Raw genomic sequence first — 27036 nt, 5'->3', positions numbered from 1 at the left:
TTTGTCCTCAGGGTTGTGCTGTAGAGCGCCCCCCCCCCCCCCCCCCCCAGTGGGGACTCTTGTTCTGCCGGGGAACTTAACAAATAGAATTTTAATGAATTAAAGTCATCCAATAAAATGTCTTAGCAATGAAATAATGATTCATGACAATTCATCATCACACACACATTTGGACAATTTATTGTCTTCGTTGAACAACGCATGATTTTGTACTGTTGCTGGAGTACCTGCAGAAAACCTTCACAAGCATGAGAGAACATGCAATCGCCGTACAGGACGTTTGAGCCTCACAACGGTGACCCAACAACCAGATCTGTGTTGCATGAGGTAGAGAAAGATATGCTGATAAAATGATTGTACTTTTCAGATTTAATACATGTCATAAGTATTGAAACATTATGGCCGCGAACAATTAATTTAGAAAGATGAGTATTACAAATCTGTACTGCGCTTTGGCTTTAATAAAGTGTTGCTTCTGCCTCAAAAAGTCAAATATTTAACACGAGTATGACAAATGTCAAAATGTCTTAATATAACACTGACATGTGTCAATGTATTTAAAGGTAGACTCGCTGTGGCAATCCCTAATGGGACAAGCCGAAAGTCATTTTACATGACTCAAAAAAAAAGAAAAGAACAAGTACCCCAAACCAAATGCAATAGAATTGATTAATCAAATACATTAAACTTGATAGGAGGGCCTCATTCAAAAATCGCGCAAGTTGGTAGGAGTTCGTTTTCTGTTCGTGTACTGTGAACAAATTACGAAGTTTTTTTGACGCACATGTGCCCTCTCGTGACTATTGAAGAGAACCGCGGCTCTAAACTTTTATCGGTTGTGCGCATGCGCGTTGAAGAGGACCGTGATTTTTGTGGGGTTGGTGGTGGGGGCGGAGGGTACTCACTGTATGTACGCAGATTCGCAGAAGTGAAGAAACACCCATCATGGCTTCGAGGTTTGTAGTTTGATTTTTCTGCACCTTTTAAAGTTATTTCTTATTTTTATTGGGGTACTTGTCATCTTTCTTCTTTTTTCCTGATAGAAAACATTCCAAAGGTTTTTGTTTGTTTTCTTAACAGGATTTGTGTAGTCCTCCTCCTTGGAGTGTTCCTCAGTGGACTGAATGCATCCAGGTACTGTACAGTAAATAATGTTGTATTGACTTTTTTCAGAGGTGACAAAAGTAGTCACATTTTAAGTACAAGTAGCCTACAGAGGTTTGTGGTTTAAAAAAACCTTCGTAAAAAGTTAGTGGAAATACAGATTCGTCTGCTGTACTTAAAAAATAGTAACGGCAAATAATAGTAAACATGTCCCTGTACTGAGAAGAGAAGATCTTGTTGACTTTACCACTCTGTGTTGGCATCTTTTTTTCCGTTGTGTCTTAGTCCGCAGAGGTTGAAAGAATTAACAATCCTATTCTGACAAAGGAAAGAGTGGAAATTATAGATGACTGTTTTCAAATGTGGAGAGTAATAGAAAGTCCTTAAAAGAAAATTAAATACTCAAGTAAAGTACTGTATGCATAATTTACTTCATCACAATAACAAACTATTTCTACTTGCATATTTCTCATCACGGCATCTTGTTGGTCCATATCTGTAAAATAACAAAATACCGCTGAATGTTCTCATGACAGAATGGTATTAAACCAAGAACTTTCCAACCTTTTCAATGAGCTGTGGAGGCTGGATACAAATCGAATGACGCCTGGTGTAGATTACACCGTCTCAGTTCAGGTATGAAGACTCTCCGCGCTTCACTCTGTGTGACTTTTTTCATGATGACTACAAAGAGGTGTTTGTTGTGCAAGGGCCGAGCAGGCTTTGTAAGCCCGGGCACACAGTTTGCACTCGATCATGCTTCCCTGCCTCTCTTCTCCAACGTCAATGAGCTCAAGATGAGGAACACCACCACCATCTTCAGTCAGTAGCAACTTTGATACCATCGTATTCCCTCGGCTCAAAAGTGTGTGGGTGATAATGAGCTGCTGTCATAAGCCGAAGAACGAATGAAGTCACGGCTGTAAAGAGCGGCAGTCTCTATATCGAGATTACGTTTATTTTGGCGCTACAAGTAAGCTCCAGCCGACTGCTAGCATGTGACACATGCCTATTACTTTGGCCCTGTGGTAGTGCAGTCTGGTAGTGTGATTCTGATGTCTGGAAGGAAGGTTACTGTTAGCATGTGTGTGTAAATGTTTGACTCCTAGCATACGCTGTATAAATGCTCCTCTAGGGCTTTTGAGGCTGCTGGACAATTATGAGAGGTCAACTGGCGTGGCTGAGCGGGTCACCACAGAGGAAAAGGTTGAAACCAGCCGCTTCTTGGATGCCATTTTAGAGACAGAAGTCATGAAGGTACAGTTCACACGCGTTTGGACGACATCTCAAATACTTGGTTGCTGGACACATTTCATTTTAAAAATGCGCGGATGGGTAGGGCATGTCCTTTTTAGATGATCTTGTAATTTTTTTATTATGTTGATTTAAAAAAAAAAAAAAGTTGATTTTAATAATACTGCCCGAAGACGGCTGGGACAGGCTCCAGCACGCGACACTACTGAAGATAAGCAGTTCAGGAAATGGATCAATGGATGTACATTGCAATGTCTTTTTGTTTTATTACGACTTAGGTCCAATAATCGGCAAATTATTTCATAAGTCCAGTGGTTAGCGCGTCAACCTCGCAGTGCAGAGGTTCAGTTCCAGCTCCGACCTCCCCTGTGTGGAGTTTGCATGTTCTCCCCGGGCCTGTGTGGGTTTTCTCCGGATACTCGGGTTTCCTCCCACATTCCAAAAACATGCAAGGCAGGCTGATTGAACACTCTAAATTGTCCGTAGGTGTGAGTGTGGATGGTTGTTCGTCTCTGGGTGCCCTGTGATGGGCTGGCAACCGGTTCGGGGTGTCCCGCGCCTACTGCCCGAAGACACCTGGGATAGGCTCCGGTACCGCCCGCGAGCATTGTGAGGATGAAGCGGTTCGGAAAATGGATGGATGGATGGAATGTTGAATGTAGTTCTAAAAAAAATAATAAAATAATTTTTTTAATTCAACAATTTTTTTGGGGGGGGGGGGGTTGCTAAATTCATATGATAAATATGACAGTATATGTGAGAATATACAATGCTTTGGCGAAATGTGTGGCCATACTTTGCCTCGCCTCAATCCACATGCGTGTTGAATGTTCTTTTTCGCCCCCTTGAGCGGCTTCTGTGGTGAGGCTGCAGCTGCGCCCCAAAGGGAGTTTCGTCTTTTCACTGGAAACATTCTTTCGCACAGAGAGAACAGTAAACATGTGGAACATCTGCGTGCAGCTGCGGAATGCTGCATTGTCTCGAGCTCGCTGCAAATTGGACCCATACTTGAGGAATTTCTGAGGGGGCTGAGTGTAGCTATTTGGCGTCTTGTTGTCTGTATTTTGTCATGTTTTCGAATCCGCATCTTGCTTACACCACACCGGTGAGGTTGGCGGATTATCTCAACAAAGGAGAAATGCTCACTTACACCGATTTAAACAGAAAGTTTTATGTCTTTGAGGTCAGCTCGCGCAAAATCAAACAAAAAAAGTCTGTTGTGTTTACGTTTTTGTTCTGTGTACTAACCAACTTAACCCTTTCGTATACAAATAATAAACTGTAACCTGATAACCAGATAAGATGTCCACCGTGGTAACCGCTGTCCCTGAAAGGGTTAAATGAGTCAAAGTGCGATTCTCCTTGAGTGGGTTGATCTGATTTTGTCGGTGATTGTTGAGTGTCTGACACCAGATAACATTTTTTTTTTATTTTTTATGTAGCGTACTCACAGATATCTTGTGAGTAAAGGACAATCTTCATCTAACTTGAGAGACTTTAAGAGTCAGCTGCGCCTAATCTGGTTTCATCTTTACCACAGACAGAGGAACACCGGGTAAGAGCACGCTCGCCTTACGTATGTTCTGATATGAACTCACAGAGGGCGGCTTTTGGTGGAGAAAAAAAGAAAGTATGTGTAGACATCATTAAAACTCATAACTGTCTACCAGGTTGCTTGGCTTTAACAACTATCCAGAATGCAGCCGAATAAAGGGAGAGCGATTTTACCAAAAACAACGGGACGCTACAACACACGTTTGTGGTGGACTACTTTTTACAGGCCTGACTCCTGCGGCTTCGAGCACGTGTTTGTTGGAGAGATCAAATCGAACAGTGAAATCACAGGCTTCCATAACTGGATCCAGTTCTACATGCAGGAAAAGGGCAGCCTGCTGGACTACAAAGGCTACAAGGCCAAGGAGCACGACTTGGTACGTCTGAACCATTGTCCGCTCATCGCTCCGGTCGTCACGCAGCCTTTAACGCCTGCGTCTTTTTCAGCCCGACGAGGACGATCACGTCATGAGCCTCCAGTTCAGTTGGCATAGCGTGCTCAAACCCGTGGGCAGCTCCTTCATCGGGACCAGCCCCGAGTTCGAGATGGCCCTCTTCACCGTCATCTTCCTCATGAACTCGGAGAGAACCACCACGGTGCTGGTCAACATCGACCAGTGTCAGATGGAGCTGGTGGTCATCCGACACGGACGCTCCCTCGGCACGGCCTACCCCAAACTGCTCAGCAGCAACAGCAGGCACATTCGCCAGCACTCACAATGATCTTCGATTTGATTTCAATTCAGCATTATTCTACTTGGAAGTGGCCCACTGAGATAGTATACCTCTTCTCGGGATTCCTGGCCAAACAATAATAAAGGCAAATGCAGACTGAAATCTACTCGAGACCTATAAAGCAACTCATGACCGAGTATTGTTTGCGTTCTGGTTATATGGCATTGTAGTGGTTTCCTCATTAAAGGGTTAGCAATAAAACAAGCATATCGGCTTTTCATTGCTTGCTTATATTTTCAGTTCATTCACAACAGCCCTATGTTCTTGTGAACGTCAACCGTGCTTTTTGCGCTTCTTTTGGCTGACATACGTGTAGTTCAGTCCCCACACAGGAACATAGTAAATACCGTAATGTGAATGGTTGTTTGTATATGTGCTTTTTGGTTGACTGACAGCCAGTGTTGACTATTTTACAGATGGATTAGACTGCAGGTCCTTGCAACCGCTAACAGATTAAGAGCCATAGGAAATAAATTGTGTTATTGTGAATGCACCCGTTGCAAAGATGAACTTCCAGTGGCTTCTTCAAAATGACGAAGAGGTGCATCATATCCTGTGCGAGTGTTAGGTCACCATTAAATTATATTTTTAGCAACTAGAGCAGGGGTCACTGACCTTTCTGAAACCGAGAGCTACTTCTTGGGTACTGATTCATGCGAAGGGCTCCCACTTTGATATTGACTTCTGAAAAAACAAAATTGTTTAAATGATTGCTCTTACATCTCGTTTTGCTGTTCATTTGGAGTGAACAATGGGCACAACTAAAGCCATGCAAACAACAGCGATCGTCCCTGCAAGTGTTTGAACAGTTTCAAATGATCACGTTGACATTTCTTAGGAAATCACAATGTTCAATAATTGTTTAACGCTTTTCAGAAAAGGCCTGTGGGCTCCTCCTGTCGGCCTTAGGGGCTACCTGGTACACGCAAGCTTTTTTTTAAGGCTCCTCCATTTGTCGTGTGCTATCGCGCTTTAGGAAGAGCCTTTATAGCCTTCCTTTGTACTTTCCTTTGCACTTAAGGAGTATTTCTACAAGCTGTTTTTGGACTTTGCTTTGTGCCCTTTTGTGAACGCGTCAAGGTGCATCTTGTGTGTGACACGTGAGATAGGCCTGGGTCAATGGCGATATCTTTTGGGGTTTCTTCTGCTTTTTTGGCCCTTTTTGCTCCTCCCTGATGTCGTCTGCGTTGCTAACTATGAAAGTCTCGGTCTTAAGGGGCTGGCCGATGGCTGTCATCTAACGATTGTACTCAATGGCCCAGCGAACAGCTGGACGATGATGGTGTGCCCTTTAGCGCTTTCCACCCACTGTTTCATATGACGTGGCGCTATCCTAATGGCTCCTGCTGTGATCTCCTGAATTGTGGCATGTGCATATCAAGGTCACTCCAACACACCACTTCCGACAAACGCTGGGGGAACGAGCACTCAGCTTGTTCCCACAATCACTGCTGAAATGGACAGCGGTTCTTGCCTCTCTGGGTGCAACCTCCCCCATAAAATCAATGAGGATTAGAAACCCATCAGAAGTGTTGAAACCTCAGTGACAATTCCTCCTTCACCATTTCTTCGCCATTTTCTAACACAAATGAGAAAAATATTCCTTGCTCACAAAGTTAAGTTTGGCTTTCAGAACAGAGAGAAATTTCTCCCAACAGTGACTTAAGCAAGCTTTCATCTACCTTTCTTACCCACGTGACAGCATGTAGGGGTTCACAGAAAACGTAAACCCTATAAAACAGGGGTGTCAAACATACGGCCCGCGGGCCGGAAGCGGCATCCAAGGAGGTTCAATCAGGCCCGCATTATAATTTAAAAGCGAACCAATGAATAAAAGACACGGAATGAGTATTTTTAATAAGGTGCAATTCTTGGAATATCCGCTAGGGGACACAGTATTTTGATCAGAGTACAAGACAACACGGTTTTGATCAGAGAAGAAGACAACAGCAGCCTCAGTATGTCACTGAGACAGACCCAACACAGCAGACACTGTCAAGGACGTGAATATTTTATTCTTTACACATTTAATAACACTCGACATAATATTTTGGTTATTTATAGCAGTGTATGGTATAATTTTAATGGTCCGGCCCACTTGACGTCTACCGAGGCTGTATGTGGCCCACAATGTGAAATGAGTTTGACAACCCTGCTTTAAAACGAGAGTTGATCACGACTTTGAAGCGCTGTGGGAGGTTGGGGTAAGTGAAATCTGACAATGCGCTTTTTCTGTCATGAAACCATGACTGTGGGTGGTATGATCAAAGCCATGTTGATTGTGTGTTGAAGTGTGAAACAAATCATTTAAATCACTGTGAACGTCAACGTTTTTACTGACACAAAAGATTCTCTAATATTCTGCGTGCAGCACAATCACATCAGCACTTATTTAGATGAACGGTCATGCCAATGTATGTATGGTGTATGGTGGCAGAGCATCCAAATAACTCAGTTTAATGCGACCTTGTGGAAATTGCAGTAAATTGAAAATGAATTCCTGAAAATCAGAAAGCTTGGTCTCAGCCTCAGCTCTCGTGTCCCTGAGCCAAAACTTAACTGACACTTAATACTGTACTGTATGAACAAAGTGAAGGACTTCCTCTGTGTTCTCCAATGTGGTCACTTCAAAATGCAAAGGCTCTTTTCTAGATGGATTCTCATATTTGCACGAGGTCACAAGTGAAACACAACAAAACAAGAAGTTGGGAAATTTCCTATTGTTTACACACTGTCAGTTGAAACATGTTGCAGCATGTTCTCCCTCTGTTGTTCTGGTTTTATAGGATGAAATTGTGACTCGGGTTTAATCTCTATCCTCATTGACCTGAGTGCAGCTTTTGACACCATTTCTCACCCCATCCTCCCTAACAGACTCTCCACCATGGCTTTCACCCACACACCCCTACGCTGGTTGCACTCATCTCGCTGGCCGCTCTCAGTTCATCCAACTCAACTCCTTCACTTCACAGTCCTTCCCCCTCTCTTCTGGTGTGCCTCAGGGCTCTGTCCTGGGAACCCTCCTCTTCATTATCTACCTTCTGCCCCTTGGCAATATTTTCCGTAATTTTGGAATACACTTTCACTGCTTCGCGGATGACACCCAGCTCTACCTCTCCAGCAAACCCGACGCTTCCATCCCACCCTCCAGAATTTAAAGCGCTCAAAATGTAAGACAAGGAGAAATCATTTGAAAAATAAAAAGTCAGTTTGATTCATAACGATTAAAAGACTTTATCCATGGCAGTACTTAACTGACACTTCATAGCAGAGTCTCATTGTGATCAGGTTACACAATTACTCTATTAGAAAGAGCAACTAATTACATTTTCCACTAGCACATTGCACAATACCTCTAGAAACATAGAGAAGCACAGTCTGAACACTTCTTGATTGTCTAGAAGCAGAAAAGGAATATTATTGTGATACATGGCGTCCCTGAAAAAAAAAAAATATATATATATATATTAATTATATATATTTATAATAATATAAAGATATCGGGGATGATAACTTTCAACAAAAAAGACCAGCATGCTGTGTTCTGTCACAACAATTCCCATACAGATAAAAAAAATGGGTAAACAGTTATTTTAACAAACCAAAGCAAATATTAAGTCTTTTTAAAGTGTACAGGGAGCAGTATAAATTTGGCACTGGAGAAAATGACAATGGTAACATGACAATGTGTGTCTGTGTGTATATGTATATATATATAAAATATGACAACATAAAAAAAATAATCATAAACCAGCGTCATCCTGGTTAAATATAAGAAGGAGTTGGAACCTGAAGAGTCATCACAAACACAACAGCAAAAGAAAACATGTTGTGATATGCCAATTCACCCCATCACAAGGTTGAGGTCATCTTTTCAACATGTTTGGTTAATTGCAGAAAAGTATTGATAACATCAATCCCTGATTTAAGTTGTTGTACCTTTTTCTTGTTGGATCTTAAACATAAATTAGAATTCAGACTTATCTAAATTTAAACAACTAAAAAAAATTACCTACCGGTAATTGACTTCTCACCATTGATAGTTGATTTTAATCCATCCATCCATTTTCTGATCCGATTTATCATCACAAGGGCAGTGGGGGGTGCTGGAGCCTATCCCAGCCATCTTCGGGCAGTAGGCAGGGGACACCCTGAACCGGTTGCCAGCCAATCGCAAGGCACACAGAGACAAACAACCAATCACGCCCACACGCATACCTAGGGACAATTTAGAGTGTTCTATCAGCCTCCCATACATGGTTTTGGAATGTGGGAGGAAACCGGAGTACCCGGAGAAAATCCACGCAGGCCCGGGGAGAAAATGCAAACTACACACAGGAAGGCCAGAGCTGGAATTGAACCCATTATCTCTGCAGTGTGAGGTCGAAGCACTAAGCACTGGACCACGCTAGTTGATTTTCATACAAAATATTCTAATTTGGGATAGCGAAGGAGCTCAAACATATGAGGGAAAGGTGAAAAATATGGGTTTACTAAATCCAAAATGAAAATTTGAGTGACTAACGTATATACTGTAGATCCACATACCCTACTTTGCGTCTTTACAATGACTTTGATGTCTTGGATTCTTGGACAGCTAAGAATATAATTTTATCCATAAACATTCTGACACCAACTGTATAAAATTAATTTAAATATGCTTGAATTAAAAAAAGCTCACAATAAACACTTGTGCAGTAGTCATTTGAAAACATAGTTCATTCGATATTCATAGTAATAGTTATTTATGTTAGAGGTGTCAAAACAGCTGCTGCGTCTTTCCATTTGGCAGCGTCGCATCTTCGGCCAAGCATTTTGGAGGGCAAAAACCAAAGCAGCATTAATGGTACGTTGAAGAGATCAACTGACCGAGGCAGTTTTCTGTATGTTGGAGGGTCAGGGAAGGGGGCGGGGGGGGGGGGGGGGGGCATCTTTCCGTCGTAGTCTAGAACAGCACCTTCTTGATATAGGCCACAGTGGAGACGTTGAGCAGCATGTTGACATGCTCATTCCCGGGAAGCTCTTGCAAAGTCACAGATTGTTTCTGCCGCCTCACCCAGCGTTTGCACTGGGTGGCGCTCAGCAGGTTGACCGTCCCGTCGCCGTCGCCCATCACCACCGTGGGATCCACGTCGGGGAACTTGGAGGTGTACTGGAAGGCTTCCGACGTGGGAATGCCGGAGCCGTACAAGCAGTGGACGGCCACGCCAGGCGGCGTGAGGTCGAAAAGCAGAGACTCCGTGTCTTGACGCATCAGCCAGCCATCCTTGAAATCAAGGTCAGAATAAAGTCGCTGGTAGTCCATCACGGTATAGTTGGTTGTGGGCGTCTGGATCAAAACCTGCACGCGGAGCGAGAATTAGTTTGAGGCTTTCTCTGGTGAAATAAGTGTGACATCATCGGCAGACTGACAGAATTCTCACCGTGTCATCCTCAGACCACTTTAAAATTTATTTTCACTTCTGATAACTGGCACATAGTTGATTGCTCGTGAATTTGTTGCTGAGGTGGCAGTATTTAAAAATCACCAGTGTGCCTAGTAATACGGTGCGTCCAAGGTATGGATGAATGACGGCTTTTCAGTTCGTCGCCTTAATACAAATTTTGTGTTGTCAGTCTCATCCGCATCTAATCGCTAGCAGGCGTCCATATTTTCGTCTAACCAAAACTTGGACTACTTGTTGCTTCTGTGGCTGAGAATGCCGGGAAATGTAATTCTACTCGCCTATTGCGAGCTACTTCTGGTGTCGCGTTTTCAATGTTACAATCTGGGACAATTTCATCACGGTCTGTGGGTAATTTAACATTTATCTTTGTGTTCTCACTCTCATCCGCAGCTATCTAATTGTTAGCAGGCATCTGTTTTTGTCATACCAGAACTTCCTGCTTTCGTATGAAAGGATCATATCCTCTGTCGGAGGATCCCCTCCTACGCTTGAAGCAACCCCCGTAGAGTTGTAAAGCAAAACTAAAGCAAACCAGCTACCCGATTTTTTTCGACCAGTCTGAACCTCGCATAATAGTGCTAAATCTATTAAACAAACAAATGGTACAATTAGAAGAAGCTGTTTAACATACAATGCATTACCAGAATAATGCAACTATAAATTCTATGGTCATGAGGTATGGGTCGTGCATCCACGGGTTATCATGACTGCTCTTATTGTCTTGACTGGCACTCGCTTTGTTTTTTCCACGCCGCCTTGGGCTGTGCTTCCGCAAGTATAAATGGATTGCTGTGACGTTTTGTTAGAGGAATCTATGAGCACAATTGTATCATGTTTAAAGTTTCATTTAATCTGGGCACATCTAAACGTTTGGGTGCGTATCCAGCACCCCCAAATTCCTGTGCACAAAGCCGGAGGGCTGTTGAAGTCCACAATTAGCACGTCAATACAGGTGGGCGATCACGGGGGAGAGGGCGAAACTCGGTCACAAAAGGGGAATGAATAATTCGGGAACAGCCGTTGAACAACAAAAGACGAGTTGAGAACACCCATCGCGCCCAGGCGACATTGGCCACCCGCAAAGTCTGCAACATGTTGATTCAATGTAGACCAAACAGAAAAGGTGCCAACGTACTGGTGGTTCAACGTTTAAAACAGGTAACCAATCACTACCGAGGGGCCGGACCGGGGGTGCGGTATGCAAATATCGGGGGCAGTGTTTTCCTTGTTACAATAAAAATCTGAATTGGCGGGAAGGGAGCTCGAGTGTGATCGCGGAGCAACTAACCGTCGTTCGATCTTAGAGATCCGCTTCCGCCGATAATAGGGGTGTCCACACAGCAAGATTTGGTCCGCTGCTACGCCGGGGCTGCCCCAGTAGAGCGTTCACACGTGCAAATTAGCTCCGGCGTAGCCCCGGAAAAAGGCTTACACCGGACCAAATTTGATCCACCTCAGGTGGTTTAAAAATTTGCTCCGGAGCAAATGCTCATTTGCGAAGCAGCACCGATGTAAATTTGCACGTGTGAACGCAACTGGGTTAAATTTGCTCCAGAGCAAATGCTTGTGAAGAGTTTACGTACGGCGAGAATGCGTTGCTTTGCACTCTGTCGAACTTCCGTCATGTGTTTGTTTAATAACGACACAAGACATGGCTGGTAACATCTTTCCTTTTGTAGGAGACTGGACTGTCTCGGAGTTGTGTAGTTTGTTCCTTTGTTTTGTGTTCACACCCCCCGGCCCCCATATAATTTATTTTGTGATTTCCTCTCTTGATTTTCTGTTTGGCGCATTACGTATTTGCTTTTCTGAGTGTCATTGAAGTCATCGTTGATTTACGTTATCGGGGGCGGTCACTCTCGAGCAGAAGGCACGGAGACCGAGAAGGAGAAGGACGTGCCTGTCCAGTAGTCGCTTGAGTTGTGTATACGTTTTAAAAAGAACCAACACGACAGCTCATTTGTTTCCTGTCGTTTTGCTCCGCTGCAGAAACAGCCGTGTGAACGCAAGTGGGGGTGCACCGACGCTGTGCCGGTGCTGGCACGCTCAGCGGCTTTGTACGTGTGAACGCTCCACACAATTTGCTGAGGGGCAAAATATATCGCAACAAACTACATCGGTGCAGTGCCGGAGAAAATGTGTGCCGTGTGAACACGCCTATTGAAGACTATTTTCCTGTGTGTCGATTCATTTCTTTAACTTTGTCCGAGAAAATCTCTGACACCTTTTCATGAAAGGGTGGTCAGTTCTTTAAGGAATAATAAATTCATGCATACACACACATACCTTATCCTTAGGCCAGGTGTGGGAATAGGGAAGGAGCCAAGAGGTGGACACGGCCGTACGTTGCTGAGAGCGGATCTTCAGTGGCCTGATGACTGGGATGCCATTATTGTCGCCTGAAACACAAACCCAACAAGCCAGATTTCAAGAAGTGGAAGTAGACAGACAGGAACAAAAGTAAGGCGACGTGTTATTGCGTGGTTTTGGCAAATTATATAAATAATATAATAATAATAAAATGAAAAACCGCGATTAGCTGGGAACCAGTTCAGGGTATCATTTTAAATCTCATAAACATACTTATTCAGTGAACACTGCAAACGCACACATATGGACGGCTCTAATTTTTCCAATGACAGTTTCGTGCAAACAACCTTTATCATATGCCCAAGGTTATTTTTTTCCCAATAACAAGCTGATGGAAGAGAAGTAATAGGCCTTAGGGCAAGACGATTATTTCTGATTAAAATCATGAATAATGAAACAACTTGTTTACGTTGATACTAGCTAACTCACGATGTTACACCGGAGACAAATTCCTTGTGTGTTCTACATACTTGGCCAATAAAGATGATTCTAAATCTGACTATTCGCGGTTTTCAAAACTCTTGTTTACCTACTAAAACCCTGTGACTGAAAACTGTCATTACAGCCCCATCTCATTGAACTTTATTCTTGAAATCTCTATTCTTTTGTCAAGTACAAAATGACCCCCGTGAATACCAGAAGTGGGCATTTCGTCAGTACTAACAAACACCGTTTTGTAAATGACGAGGACAAAAAAAAAATCATAAAAAAAGACAAACTAGGCACGAATGGAATTGGATTTTCGACTGTCAATGTAATCGTCACTAACCGGGTCAAGTCAGTCCCTGACGGACGCCCATGTCGCTAACAACTGACGGAAACAACATGTTCCGACTGACAGTTCCCCGTGTTTTTGTTCCCGGTGTTCAATACATCGGCTTTGCTTGACCGGACAGCGTTGACTATATATGGAAATGCTTTGCGCTTCCTGTACAGTAGGTGGCGGTATGCACCAAAGACCTGTTAAACCGCCACTAAACCAAGAGAAAGCATTACACCCGAGGGCTAATCACTCACAAAGCCCGATCAAATATAACGACTAGTAATAACCTTATAGCAAAGGTTGACTCCGGTTGTGGTCTCATGGTGGTACCATTCCAAAAAAAAAGAAAAACACATGCACGGTGTCTTCTCTCACCAGAGGTGATCACACGTAATGTCTTGGCCACGCCGGCCCACGGCGCTCCCAGAGCGATGAACGCTTTAATGTATTTGTCTTTCCAGGCTTGCGGCTGCTGGTTGAGGAAGTACAACATGTACATGTTGCCCATACTGTGAGCGATCAAAACCACGGGCCGGCCCGCATTCGTTGCCATTTCCTCAATCATCTGCTGTAATGCCAGGAAGTAGTCCTTGTTCTCATCTGGGAAGGAAGCAAAAAGGCATCTCGAAGTCAAAATGGAGAAGCTAATGGGACAAGCAGCTCACGAGAGGAGCCTTAGTCAGGTTGTGTGCTTGTGTTCCGCTTACTGGGTGCTTTTCTCCAATCATACGGAGCTCCTCTCACATCGTCACCTCGAGTGTAGCCCCAGTCCACCAATGCCTGAGCGATGTTAAAGAAATACATACCTAAAAAATAAACAAATAAATAAATAAATAAATGGGCAGACAAGCGCAGAATCCGCTTTTAGCGGCGTGGAAGCATTGGTAGCTGTTCAAGAGCATTTTACTTCAGGTTTTCCTCGGCAAATACCGTATTGGCCCGGATATAAGACGGTGTTTTTTGCATTGAAATAAGACTGAAAAAGTGGGGGTCGTCTTATATTCGGGGTCTAGACATTATACCCATTCACGACGCTAGACGGCGCCAGATATCACAGAAGCGAATGCTGAAATTGACTCGCCAGGCCAAAGTGAACCCCTGCCATGAAGAAGAAAAATAAAAAATAGCGGTAGCACAAAGAAAGAAAAATAAAAAAATAGCGGTAAGAAGGAAAAGAGAAGAAAATAATAGAAGAGATAACAGAAAATGGAGAAACGTAGGGACAATCTGGAGAAAAGTGGGTCAATGATCGGCCAGGTTAACCGGCAGCTGAGGAGAAGTTATGATGTCATTTACATTTCAAAAACCAGAAGCCATTCATTTACGAATGTGATCGTACTTTAGATTTGAATGAGGCAAAATAACATGCTTTTTCCCCAAATATATTGTTATAATCATTTGTTTCAGATGTACTGTAATTATTTTCTGTATAAAAATTAATTTGGTGTTCAAAAAAGTATTTTTTAAAACTCGAGTCTTGAAAAAGAGGGGGTTGTCTTATAATCAGGGCCATCTTATATTTGGGCCAAATGTAGTCAGTTCATCCATACACGGTAAGCCACTCCTAATAGAAGATAGTCTTCACTGGTTTATAAGCCAGAGGGGTTTTACAGAAGCGTCAAGAAAAGACAATTGCTATTCTCCCTGTTATGGCAAGAAATAGTCTGAAATGATCTTTCTTTGCTCACACGCGAGCAACAGCACAATAGGCACACCGGGCAGAAATGAGGATAACCGTAACCTGTTTTGTTAAGTGTAAAGTGTAGTTCTTGTAGGCTGAAATGCTGATATTTGAAGGCGGGAGCAAATGACAGCACATGATATGGCTCATCTTCACGAGACCCCTGACTGAATGAGAATTGATGTACAAAGGCTGCATGATGATTGTAATTGTGGCCGTTTAAGACCGCAAGCAAACGTACATCCTTCCACACTTACCCACACTGCGTTTACTGGGGTCCAGATACTCCAGTGAGTACGTCTGGCCGAATCCCGGTACGGTGATGTTCACCCCGGGTGGTGATGAGGTAGTGTGTGTGGTCCTGTTGTAGATCAGCCTACACACACACATACACGGTGTCAAAAGGAAACCGTGACTTAGGTGTTAGTTTTGCTTCTGTAGTTCTCTGGAGCGAGACCAACAATAGAAACCAGGATTTCTGCACTTGCGTCACACCTTGTGTGACAGACATCATCTTCCCTTTTCGTTCTTGACTACATTATAGATGTTTCCTAATTTACTGCAAGATTGCTTCCCATCTGTATGACTATATTCTAGATGGCACCGACTCTTAATTGCTCAACAGAAGTTGCGACAGTATTTCAGTTAAGTCAGAACGCCAGTGAATAGTGCTTAACGAACCACAGCAAGCATCGCACTATTATTTACTGCACACCTTGGCTCGGCTCTGTCTGATTGTGAGCATCAATCAAATAAAAATATATTGAAAGTCAAATGTAACTTTTCTTTTTTTTGTTTGGAGGTCCGTGTTGAAAGTGTGTTTTGAGGAAAACACACTTGGACACGCTTGCTTTGTGAGCCGGTTTTAAGATCACTGGTCAAAGAAACATTTCCAATCTATTCCAAGACCTCTTGTCAAACAAGAGATAAAGCAAAATTGATCTTGTCATTCCATTCTGCTGTGAACAGACCCTCTCGTCCATCCTGACTAAATGGCTACAATACAGTCGGCCGAGTGTGCAAATATCTTCGAGAGCAATCGATTTTTTTTTTGGTTTTCAGCAATTCTAGAATGGCACGCATACCTCAGCCAAGGCTTATCTGGAGCAGTGTTAATGTTATTTGTTAATTAGCCGGCTAACTTCTGGTTTATGGGGAATGGTTAACGGACATATGCTGCCATCAACTGTTTCATAGAAGCCATAAAATAAACACGTACTCACCGTTACGGTTTTTCAACCCTCTATATAAGCAGATAGAAACACCTATCTCATTAATCGGCCAATTTAAAATACAGGAGTCTTGCAATTTCTGAAGAGAGCGGTTGTTTTTGTTAATTCCTGCTTGTTAAGGATGACCGCAACATAGGTTTACATTGGGAGAACCGACCTTTGGAAGGATATACACATTGGAGATGGATAACGGCTCAAGGAATGTCAACAAGGCCAGCACAGACAAGGCACATATTGACGATTATTCACAGGTATGATTAAATCAATTTAGAGTCTTCAGCACAACTCCATTTCATTGAATGATACTAAAGTGACAAAAGCGTGGTGCTACTGGTCATGGTAGTGTACTTTTCATTCACTCAGCAGCACTCTATCAAAACTTCCCTTTTTAAAGGGTCAAATATTCATTTTAGCGCTTAACCAAACAGCACTTGAAAAAAAATAATCAAAAATAAAAAAATGAATGTCACTGTCACTGACAAAACTATCAAACACGTAGAAAGCAAAATTAGAGCTACCCTGAAATAGTTTAATTTGTTGCATCACCAATCTTGCATCTTAATTTAGTTGTGAAATTAATTTTCCCTATCGAAATGCCATTAAGCCTATCCCGCTTGCAGAATACACCTTTTTTTTATACTATGTTTACATTTTTAATAAAAACAGTTTGACTTTTTTAAACTTTGGTCGAGGGCCAGAGTATTTTAAGCTCACTCAATTCAGATTTAGACTCACAACAGAAAGCAAATTGACCAAGTGAGAAGTTGTACTTGAACAATTTATAATTCGGCGCACTTGCGAGTCATGCACCATTGTACTAATAGGTTTCTACAAAACCAAGAAATTAGGAAGGTAAGGTATCATTAGCAGCATCTTTGACTAACAGGGGTCATACCTTATGTTGTCCATCCAGCAATCAATAGCAACAGGTACGAGCTGCTCCAGGTTGAGCCACAAAGTGAAGAAGGTATCCGTCTTCTTGTAACAAATATAATGAACCACGCTGGGTTTATCCAGCTTCGCCTCCAACTGGTTGCCCAGGTCCCCTGGAACTGCAATCAGCAAAAAAATAAAAAATAAATAAAGGCTTTGTACCCTGAACAAATGCTGAACCAGTTGTACAGTGTCACACACATACACACACACACCTATCGAGGTGGACTGATTGCATTAGTGTACAGTTATGAGTAGTGCTCAAAGGAATTGCCTTGCTGCTATTTTTACCGCCCAACGTGTTGTTTGGATGTTTTCATCTCGAGATCGTTTTCAGAGTTCAAATTGACATTTCACCATCGATGTCCTCGAGTCCACGTGGGGATTTTGCACCCACATCGATTTTCATTTTTCAAATGTGAGTTAAAAATGAGTGACTCTGTCACAAACATTTCTTCCTCATCAAGAAGAAAGGGTGGTTTGTGTGGAAAAAAAAACTGAACAATGGGAGAAAGTATGGAGAAATATACACTAATCTACTCATATTACAGTAGTTCTGTCACACTGTTTGTAGCAGCCGCACAAACTATGTTGACCCAATGTCAACAGAATAAGTACGCACTGGTCAGATAACGTTTCCACAAACTCAACCACATTTAATCAAGCGGGCGGGGCGGATAAGGAGAATAGAATAGTAATGGCGTTTAAACAGTATTGACTGTATCACCCTGCAGTGGTCTGAGTGAAAAGAATCACATGATGCATTGTGCAGATAAATGAAGGGATTGGTTTAAATGTTCCTCGGGAATCTGATTGGCTGCATCAAATCAGTCTCGTGATAGGACTGTAAACAATCGTTTGCAGACAGAGAAAACAATTGCACACGATGTCACAGTGTAGATTAACCCTTGGGGAATTCGTAATGGTATAAAGTTACCTAAATGTTTAAAATTAACCCGTTGATGTAATGTGGAGTTAAGAGGTTAAGAGAACGACTGGATTGGCGTCACAGTTGTACGCCGCGCAAATATCATTTCAAACGCACATTGCTGAACAACGATCCAGTCGCGGTGCCCGTTGAAAGTTAGTTAACTTGAACCTTTGTTTTAGTCACCAAAATTGATGTTGACATTTACGGAGATGAAACAAATGAAATTTCTCCGATTTGAAGTCAGTCCTCTTGTCTTTCCCATCTCACGTCGTTCGTCAAGTGTTGACATTTACCAAAGCCACCGTAAAGCGAAGGCAGAAACAGGGAAGTACAGTAAACACTTACCGAGGACCACTGGAGGTCGCGGGGACTGGCATGGCTTGTTGCCAGCACATTTTCGTAAAGGTTGGCCGCAGCTCCGTCCAGAAACCAGCCACAACAACAACACGAGTGTGAGAAGCGAGAAGGCGGTCACCCGGTGTCGACCCCCCATGACTTCCGATCTCTCATAGCCAAAAAGGCATTTAGCTTTCTTCCTAAGATGCTATCCGAGCGACTAACTTCTCCAGTTTCGTTTGTCGCACCTTTAATAGTTGACGCTGTTTGCGTGCAACGACGATGATGACGCGATCGCGAGGTTCAAAGCAGAACGCAGAGCAATCTAGCGTGGTAACGCTAACTCCAGTCCAGGCCGAAGTAGACGAGCTCCGATAGGTCGAACGGGGAAAAGTGCGTGTCAAGCGCAAACCCCGCCTTTCCTCATTTACAGTGGGTGGATGGATTGGTGCGGCACAATAAAACAAAAACTGGATGGGTGCTTGTTAGTTTCAGACTCTGATTTACCACTACAACAACGAGCAGATTGATTTATTAAAAGCAAATCAAAATTCAACAATAACCACTAAAATGACAGACAAAAGATTTCTGTGCACAACAAAATTGTTATGTTGGAAAAAAACCCTATCAAACCTGAAGAGTACATGGTTTAGAAATTGGGATAATTTTTATAAACTTGAGAGGTCAGGCATACACAACTTGTTATTGCTGCTATTCCCAGGCCTGTTGCATGTGCTTTTTCATAAAATGTCAAAATGCTGTTTTGTTATATCTACCCAGACCTGAGATCAACTTCTTTGGGGACCTCTGACTTCCCCTCTAAGATTTTCTGTATTTGACTGAGCACTTTTTCATTGAATACAATATCCAGGTGTGGCAAACCCCTGTATTCTGTAACATGCACAGGCTTATCCTGCTGTCCCACCCAATTTTTGCAAAGACTCATGCTTCGGCTGCCCACGGTGTCATCCCCATCGTCGTAAACAAAGTCTATGGGGTCTGCGTTGGGAAACCCCTCGTCGTAAATATGCGTGACTGGAGTAGGTAGTCCGACGCCATACAGACACCACACCTCAACACCAGGTGGGCGGAGCTCAGAAGTCAGGTTTTTCGTGTCTTCCCTCATATACCTGAAAACAAACCAAATGTCAGTCAGCTCTCATGTGGTGGATTCTACTTTTACCTCACTTCTACTGTCTGGATAGAACTGTGTTTGACATATTTGGTTTGCTATTCCCATATGAATGTTATTTAATGTAAAAAAACTGAGATATTAAGATTTGAAAAAAGCACACCTCCTAATTAATGTTAATGGCAAGATTCTAAACAGAACAAATATTAAATAATCACTTTTGCTTCATAACTGCTCATTTGAAGGAATGTGTCAGGCATGACCAAATTAAAATGAGAATATTTCATGCTACAAATGAAGATGAAATGAATTTGGGTCTCCAGAACATCTTAAATTGAACTGAGGTAAAGCTAATGACTAAAAGTAACTTAGAATTATGGTGTGAATTTACCAGCCGTCCTCAAAATTGATGTCTTGGAAGAAGCGCTGAAAGTCCTGACTGGTGTAGTTGAAGTTTGGCGTCGATAAGAAGACGTGGTCCTTTGGCCACACCGTTTCTGTTGGCAGCATCCAGGGATTTGTCGTAGTCATCCTTTGCTCTTCTCGGATCTTAATGTTGGAGATCATTGTGATGCCATCATTTTCACCTAAAAAAACAAACAACAACAACAACAAAAACATTCAGAAATGAGTCTCTCAAACAGAACCTGTATTTCACTATAACATATGCCAATGATTCCCAAACAACCAATATCCAGGTGTGGCAAAAAAAGTGCTACTAAAAAAGTGCTACAGTACCACTTTAGTGTGCTGTGAAGAAACCACCATGTGTGCCATAACAAAAATCCAATTTCAATTAAATGGTCTGGAAAAAAAAATCACTGAAATGGAGACGGTACTGAACTGTGCATCCACTTTCTGAGACAATTTTTTTTTGGTGGTGTGCATGACATTGGCCGAATGAAGACTGGGAAATACTTAAGATGCCATGCTAGACAGTACCTGATGCCATGACTCTCAGTACTTTAATGGCGCCCCCCCATGGAGCCGCTAGGGAAATGAAGCCCCGAATGTACTTGTCCTTCCACTCCTGCGGCTGATGGTTGAGAAAGTAGAGGACGTAGTGGCAACCCATGCTGTGTCCCAGCAAATAAACAGGCTCCTGGTACTGCTCGTACATCTGTTCCACCAACTCCTGCAACTTCATGAGATACTCTGCATTCTCGTCTGTCGGGGGGGGGGCAAGGAAAGAACATCACTGTCACAGCGATTCCTGTTCTCGACAGAAACACTTGGTTACTAATGAACTGACTCATTTCAAATGTTGTGGGTTATGTTAAAAGCCTGGATGTTAAAATATGTTAAAATGCATGGATGATAAACAGCAGATAAGGGTTTGATCAAATGATGTTTTCTTACTTGCAGGATATTATTACGGAAAAACAAATAGCCCCCTTTCAAAGAAAAGAATCAAGAATAACAGAGTATCAAATATCCCTATTCTCTTAATGACAATCTTCTCGTATCTCATATGTACTCGATACAGCAATACTCGATCGGCAAATTGGTGCCGTTGTTAAATCCAGCTTCTTTCCCCTTAGACAGCTGGCCAAAATAAAACCTTTCCTCTCACATGAACACTTTGAGACAGTAATCCATGCCTTTGTCACATCCCGGCTCGATTACTGTAATGCCCTGTACTTTGGAGTCAGCCAGTCCTCCATTAAGCGCCTTCAGCTGGTCCAGAATGCCGCTGCTCGCCTCTTGACTGGTACTCGTAAGAGGGAGCACATAACTCCTACTCTGGCATCGATTCACTGGCTCCCCATTCATTTTAGAGTTATTTTCAAGATCCTCCTCTTTGTTTTCAAATCTCTGAATAATCTCGCGCGATCTTACCTCTCTGAGCTCATCCCCCCCTACACACCTGCCCGGCGCCTCAGGTCTGTGGACCAGACATTATTAGAAGTACCAAGAACTAAACTGAGGCTCAGAGGGTATCGAGCCTTTTCTGTTGCTGGTCCCTCTCTCTGGAATGACCTCCCACTGAACATTCGGCAAGCCTCCTCGCTGCCCATCTTTAAAGCCCTCCTCAAAACTCACTTGTATTCTTTGGCGTTCGACTCAGCATGATTTTACTGTTTGGTGCTTTCTACCGCCTTTATTACCGATTCGTCTTACTGTTTATTCTGTATGTTAAATCGCTCCATGTACAGCACTTTGTATGCAGCAATGGCTGTTTGAAAGTGCTCTATAAATACTGTTGACTTGACTTGACTTGACAGCGTAGTGTAGTTGTTTTGGACCACTTACTAGGAGTTAATCTCCAATCATACGGTGCTCCGCGGACACTCTCATTCCGAGTGTAACCAATGTTGACTAAATGCTGCACCATAGTGTGAAAATAACCTGCAAAATGAAGAGCAGACTTGGTTTACCACAATTCACTTCAAGAAAATGCACACAGTCACCTTGGACGTCAATCGAAATATCAGGTTTGTTGTCCAAATGCATTACTGACATTCTGAACTGGTATGTTTTTCCACCATAATCCTTATAAATATCCAGAATTTGATCAACAAATGTATGTACTGTATCTCACCAGTCAATTTGTTCTTGTCGAGGAACTCAATGGGATAGGTTTGTCCGAACCCTGGCACCCGCACCTGCACCCCTGGCGAGTTGAATGACCGTCTTGCCGTCCTGTTGTAAACAAGTCTGAACAGAGACATTTGTTTTAGACAATTGAAATCACACACTGATTTGACTCCAACAATAACAAATCACGGGGGGAAAATGTCAGAATCCTTCCAATCCAATATAATAGTCAGGGTTAAAACAGCATCATCAAATATGTTCTAACTGTATAGTATTGATCTCGTAACATGAGTCCAAGCTTTTGATCAACAATATTTTCCATGTCTGTGAGCAGAGCACAGATGAAACGCATATTAGTCAGTGTTACTTAATGTTATCGATCCAGCAGTCGACACCAATCGGCATGAACATGTTGAGGTCAATCCACAAGGGGAACCAGTGATCTGTTTTCTTGTAGCACATCCAGTGCACCAGCTGTGGCTTATCTATCTTCGCTTCCAGGCGGTTGCCCAAGTTTCCGGGAACTGCAAAAACAAGTGAGAGATGAGCATAGAAAACGCTCAAGAGTGGGAAAACAAGTCCCTGACCCTAATAATATTTGTTTCGTTGAAAATGGACGGAGGCGGAACGGTGGGCGACTGGTTCGCATGCCAGCCTAACATTGGAGAGGCGCAGGTTTCGATTCCAGCTCTGGCCTTCCTGTGTGGAGTTTGCGTGTTCTCCCTGTGCCTGCATGGGTTTTCTCCGGGTACTCTGGTTTCCTCCCACATTCCGCAAAAATGCATGTCGGGCTAATGGAACACTCCAAATCAGGGGTGTCAGACTCATTGCACATTGTGGGCCGCATACGGCGTCCGTAGATGTCAAGTGGGCCGGACCATTAAAATTATACCATACTCTGCTAAAAATAACCAAAATATCATGTCTTTCCTTTGTTTTGGTATAGTGAAGCACGAGAACATTCGGAAAATGTTGAAATTTAATGACATATCTCTTACAAAACAATTCATGAAACACCTGAGATTTCCTTAGACAAATGTGCAATTTACTTTTATCATTCACATATATGCATTGCAACTGATCCCACTGTTTGTACAAAGGCACAAAACTTTAACAAGTTATTTGCATTGAAATATATAGTCATGCCTTTTAAGATTAAATTAGATTTATAGAGAAAGGAATGTTTAAACCATTTACACATGTGCATATAAAATCTAAATTTAATCCCTGCCTACACTTTACAAATTAAAGAGAAAACAATGTGCCCCCTAGCGGATAATCCATGAATGGCATCTTCTTAAAAAGATTCATTCCGTGTCTTTTATGCAGGTTTTCATTTTTAAATTATCCTGTGGGCCCGATCGACCCTCCTCAGGGGCCAGTTGCGGCCCGCGGGCCGTATGTTTGATACCTTCTGCTCTAATGTACTGTACATTGTATAAATGTAACACAGTTTGTGTGGTACCACAAAGTTTCAATATACATACATCAGTTGAACATGAGTAAAATATAGCACATTGTCGTATATGCATTGAAAATGTACATTTTTATGAACTAATGTCATTCTTTTAGTTGAAACCCATATTTCCGAATAGAACTAAACAGCCTGCTCACATCCACATAGACAACGTGCAGGTTTGTTTAAGTAGACAAACAGCCTTGTGGGCCCCGAGCTCACAACTTTTACCCCTGGCACACAACCACCCACATGATGTCCACAAGGTTCTTTACAATCTAATCTGAACAGTTTCCAATGGGATTTCCAAAGAGGAACATCCGGAATCCAGTGCTATTTGAAGTTCAAACTAAATGTTCTGGAAAAATCTTCATAATCAAAGACTAATTGTGCTTCGTGACCATCTTTAGAGTTCTTTGACTTTTTCTACAGATTTCTTTGGAGATAGACATCAATATTACAATATTAATGTATTACGTCCAGCAATACCAAAAAAAGCAACGGCCTACTGCATGCATATTTTAGGTATGTGGAAAAAAAGGCAACGTACCGGGAGAGACACACAAGCACAGCGAGAACACTGAATTAAAAACATTCAATTAATTGCTAATTAATTGATCTGTTCTCTGTGTCGCTTATCCTCACTGAAGACAAGAAATACATTTGCGATTTTCATTTATGACCTTAATAATGTTGCAGTAATTTCCCTGCATTCCTGCCGGACTTCCTGTGCCCTGCCCACTCTGTGTTGAGTTGCTATTTAAGGGGACAGTGACCAAGCGCTGCAACACAAATCAGCAAGGAATTGAGACCTTTCCCCAAATAAAACTCCTCCATTCACTTAAACATAGTTCATTGACACCATTGTTCAGATGCCACAAGATAGTGGCAAAACATAATTTCTGTCCAAATGAAACTCAACTTACTTCAACATAGTTTCTTGACACCAAGACGCCACAAGATGGTGGCAAAGCACTATTTGTTTTTATCTAAATGAACTGCCTCAGATGAGCTCTTGATTGATATTTAGTGATTAGTGATATCTTGAAGACTTATTAAGTCAAAAAATAACATGCATGTGGGAGGAATCCTGAGAAGTTTGAGAAAACATACCAAAGAACGGGCAATTCTAGTTAGTAAATCAAGGAGATTATTGTGTGCGAAGAAAATTTGTCTTTCCTTTTTATGTGCTAATTTCTAAAAATGGCTACAACTGACAGTTAAAATTGATTTTAAATTTTGTTCAGCAAGTATGTTACAAGGTCCTGTCCTTTTCAGGTAAAGGTAAACTTACCAATGATGAGTGGAGGCGTGATGTTGCTATGGTTTTGGGCTTTCGAATCGGGAGGGAAGACGACATTGAGGATCCAGAAACATGAGGTGTGATGAAGCCACAGCAAAAGTCCAAGAGTCAGCAAAGGCCAGCTTTGTCCTGAGGAACCCATCGCTCTTTTAGTGTCCTTTCTGCCTGCTGCGGGTTTGGCCGATGTATCCTCTCGGGCTTGGCAACACTGCTTGCTGAGGCTTGGCCAAAAAGAAAAAAAACAATAAAGGGGTTGGGGTTTAAAAAAGCAAAGTTAATATAAGAACGGTCACCTTGCGAAAACACCAACGTGAAATAAACTGAACTTTGTTAGCACCCTTTGTCCGTTGGAAAATTCTGACAACTCCGGTTTGAGGGATGGATGATGAATTGAATTAGTTTAATCAGCCCACGCGCGCGTAGTCGCCGGGCACACACGCACACGAACTCAGGACAAATAAACGAACTGCTTCAGCGCACTATTGATTTTCACCCATTCATTTACGAGACAAAGTATTGATCGCGTGGGTTCTGACGAGATTATGGCAAGTGAATAACGCATACGGTCGTCATTGCTCTGCAGTTTACACAACTTGCCTTTGTAACTTACTGGATGTGGAAGACGCCTTAACGTAAAGGAGGTGACCAACAGAAGCCTTGTAGTCCCCTTGGACGAATGAGTCCAAATGACAGGAGGGTAGATGAACCCTAACGACTTTCCGTGCAACAGATGTTGCCTTCAGGGTACTCCCAAAATTTCCCTTTTCATCAATGGTCATGCGTGGACGTTGGAATAAAATAATAATGTAAAAAAAATGTTATTTTTATTATGTCATACAAACTCTAGGTGATGCACAACGATTTACACACTTGATAATACATCGGTATATTTGACTACAGTTTCATAATATGTGATTATATGTGAAAATTTCAAACACATTTATAATCAATAACTGTTCTTGTAAAAGACCACCTTCTGCGCTACCCCGTTGATTAGACCGACGCGCACGCTAACCTCAGGGTTACTACAGGGCAATAACCTATAGTGGGCACTTTTAAGTAGGCAATGTGTGGCCACTATCAGACATGTTAATGTGATCTTTTGCCCTTACAAGAACAAATACAGTGGACCGAAATTCATAAATGCTCGTTTTAAGCAGGTTTTGACGCACAAAAAAGAACATCATCATAAAAATCTCATGTGTGTCCATTGGAATCAATACATCCAGAAGTTTGTCTATTAGAGAGACATAATATAATCAACAAAAGCAGTTTCCCGAATGTTGACCAAACAAGTATAAAGTGGGTTATTTTGTGGGTTTCTAAAAGCGGCAATATGGTTGAACGTTGCGTTGAACCTGCGAGTGTTGGCGCTGTCGCAAAACAACAAAAAAGAAAGAACCCCCCCCCCCCCCTCAGAAAAATAAAAAATAAAAATAAAGATCAGCGAAGAAGAACGTACCACAACGAATGATAGTCAGGTCATATGCATTGTACATAAATACCGCCTTAGGTCCTTAGGTATACGTCAACATTATTGCCATATTGGATGTGGCAAGAACGCCCAATTCACTTCATTGGAGATGTACCAACCGTTTTCTGCACAGTACACGCCACTCAAAGTCGTATCTCATGGGATTGACTAAACAGTTTTTGATTAACTCAGACAGTATATCCCTACAGTATCTTGAAAACTATAAATTGCTGGATCTGTGGCAAATACCAAGAAGAGTCCAAGAGTATATGTTAACTGTGTTAACGCTTACATTATAACTGTGTCAAACATACGGCCTGCAGGCTGGAACTGGCCCCCAGGGAGGTTCTATCAGGCCCGCAGGATCATTTAAAAGTGAAAAATGCATTAAAGACACAGAATGAATATTTTTAATAAAATGCAATTCGTGGATTATCCGATAGGGTCACCTGTTTTGATCAGAGTAGAAGACAACAGTCTCGGTCTGTCACTGAGACAGACCCAACACAGCATCGCGCCAATGCTTCTTTATACCAAAACAAAGGAAACACATGCTATTTTGGTTATTTATAGAAGAGTATGGTATAATGTTAATGGTTCGGCCCACTTGACATTTACCGAGTCCTTATGTGACCCACAACGTGAAATGAGTTTGACACCCCTGGCTTAAAACTTGTCAGATATAAATTTAGCTCCAAATAAAAAGAAAAGAACTTTGTGATTAATATTTCTTCTTCTGACAGTCAGAGTAAGAGGGTTCGATAGTTGTGATTAGAAAGCAATCAAGGAAGTA

At 42.3% G+C, this 27036-nt stretch overlaps 3 protein-coding genes across 3 annotated transcripts; 1 reads left to right on the top strand and 2 right to left on the bottom strand.

The window, feature by feature from the left end:
- The first annotated feature begins 841 nt into the window (after positions 1-841).
- On the top strand, positions 842-4851 carry endouc (endonuclease, polyU-specific C). The gene is made up of 8 exons (XM_052061015.1): positions 842-956; positions 1081-1134; positions 1641-1740; positions 1815-1926; positions 2240-2361; positions 3801-3913; positions 4139-4289; positions 4360-4851. Exons 1-8 carry the CDS (start codon positions 946-948, stop codon positions 4633-4635), a joined length of 939 nt encoding a protein of 312 aa, XP_051916975.1. The 5' UTR covers positions 842-945; the 3' UTR covers positions 4636-4851.
- Positions 4852-7865: 3014 nt separating this feature from the next.
- pla2g15 (phospholipase A2, group XV) lies at positions 7866-18711 on the bottom strand. The gene is made up of 7 exons (XM_052060944.1): positions 18350-18711; positions 17036-17192; positions 15166-15284; positions 13935-14033; positions 13603-13827; positions 12381-12493; positions 7866-9988 (listed from the first exon to the last, which is right to left on the bottom strand). Exons 1-7 carry the CDS (start codon positions 18495-18497, stop codon positions 9593-9595), a joined length of 1257 nt encoding a protein of 418 aa, XP_051916904.1. The 5' UTR covers positions 18498-18711; the 3' UTR covers positions 7866-9592.
- A 145-nt stretch (positions 18712-18856) lies between these two features.
- lcat (lecithin-cholesterol acyltransferase) lies at positions 18857-25547 on the bottom strand. The gene is made up of 8 exons (XM_052060941.1): positions 25380-25547; positions 24761-24990; positions 22378-22534; positions 22015-22130; positions 21726-21821; positions 20415-20639; positions 19864-20059; positions 18857-19470 (listed from the first exon to the last, which is right to left on the bottom strand). The coding sequence occupies exons 2-8, from the start codon at positions 24909-24911 to the stop codon at positions 19113-19115; spliced, it is 1299 nt and encodes a 432-aa protein (XP_051916901.1). The 5' UTR covers positions 24912-24990; positions 25380-25547; the 3' UTR covers positions 18857-19112.
- Positions 25548-27036: the final 1489 nt, after the last annotated feature.

This window comes from Hippocampus zosterae, chromosome 3, assembly GCF_025434085.1.
Source record: "Hippocampus zosterae strain Florida chromosome 3, ASM2543408v3, whole genome shotgun sequence".
Taxonomy (NCBI): domain Eukaryota; kingdom Metazoa; phylum Chordata; class Actinopteri; order Syngnathiformes; family Syngnathidae; genus Hippocampus; species Hippocampus zosterae.
The sequence above is the reverse complement of the archived record's forward strand: the minus strand, read 5'-3'. Positions and strand labels throughout refer to the sequence as shown.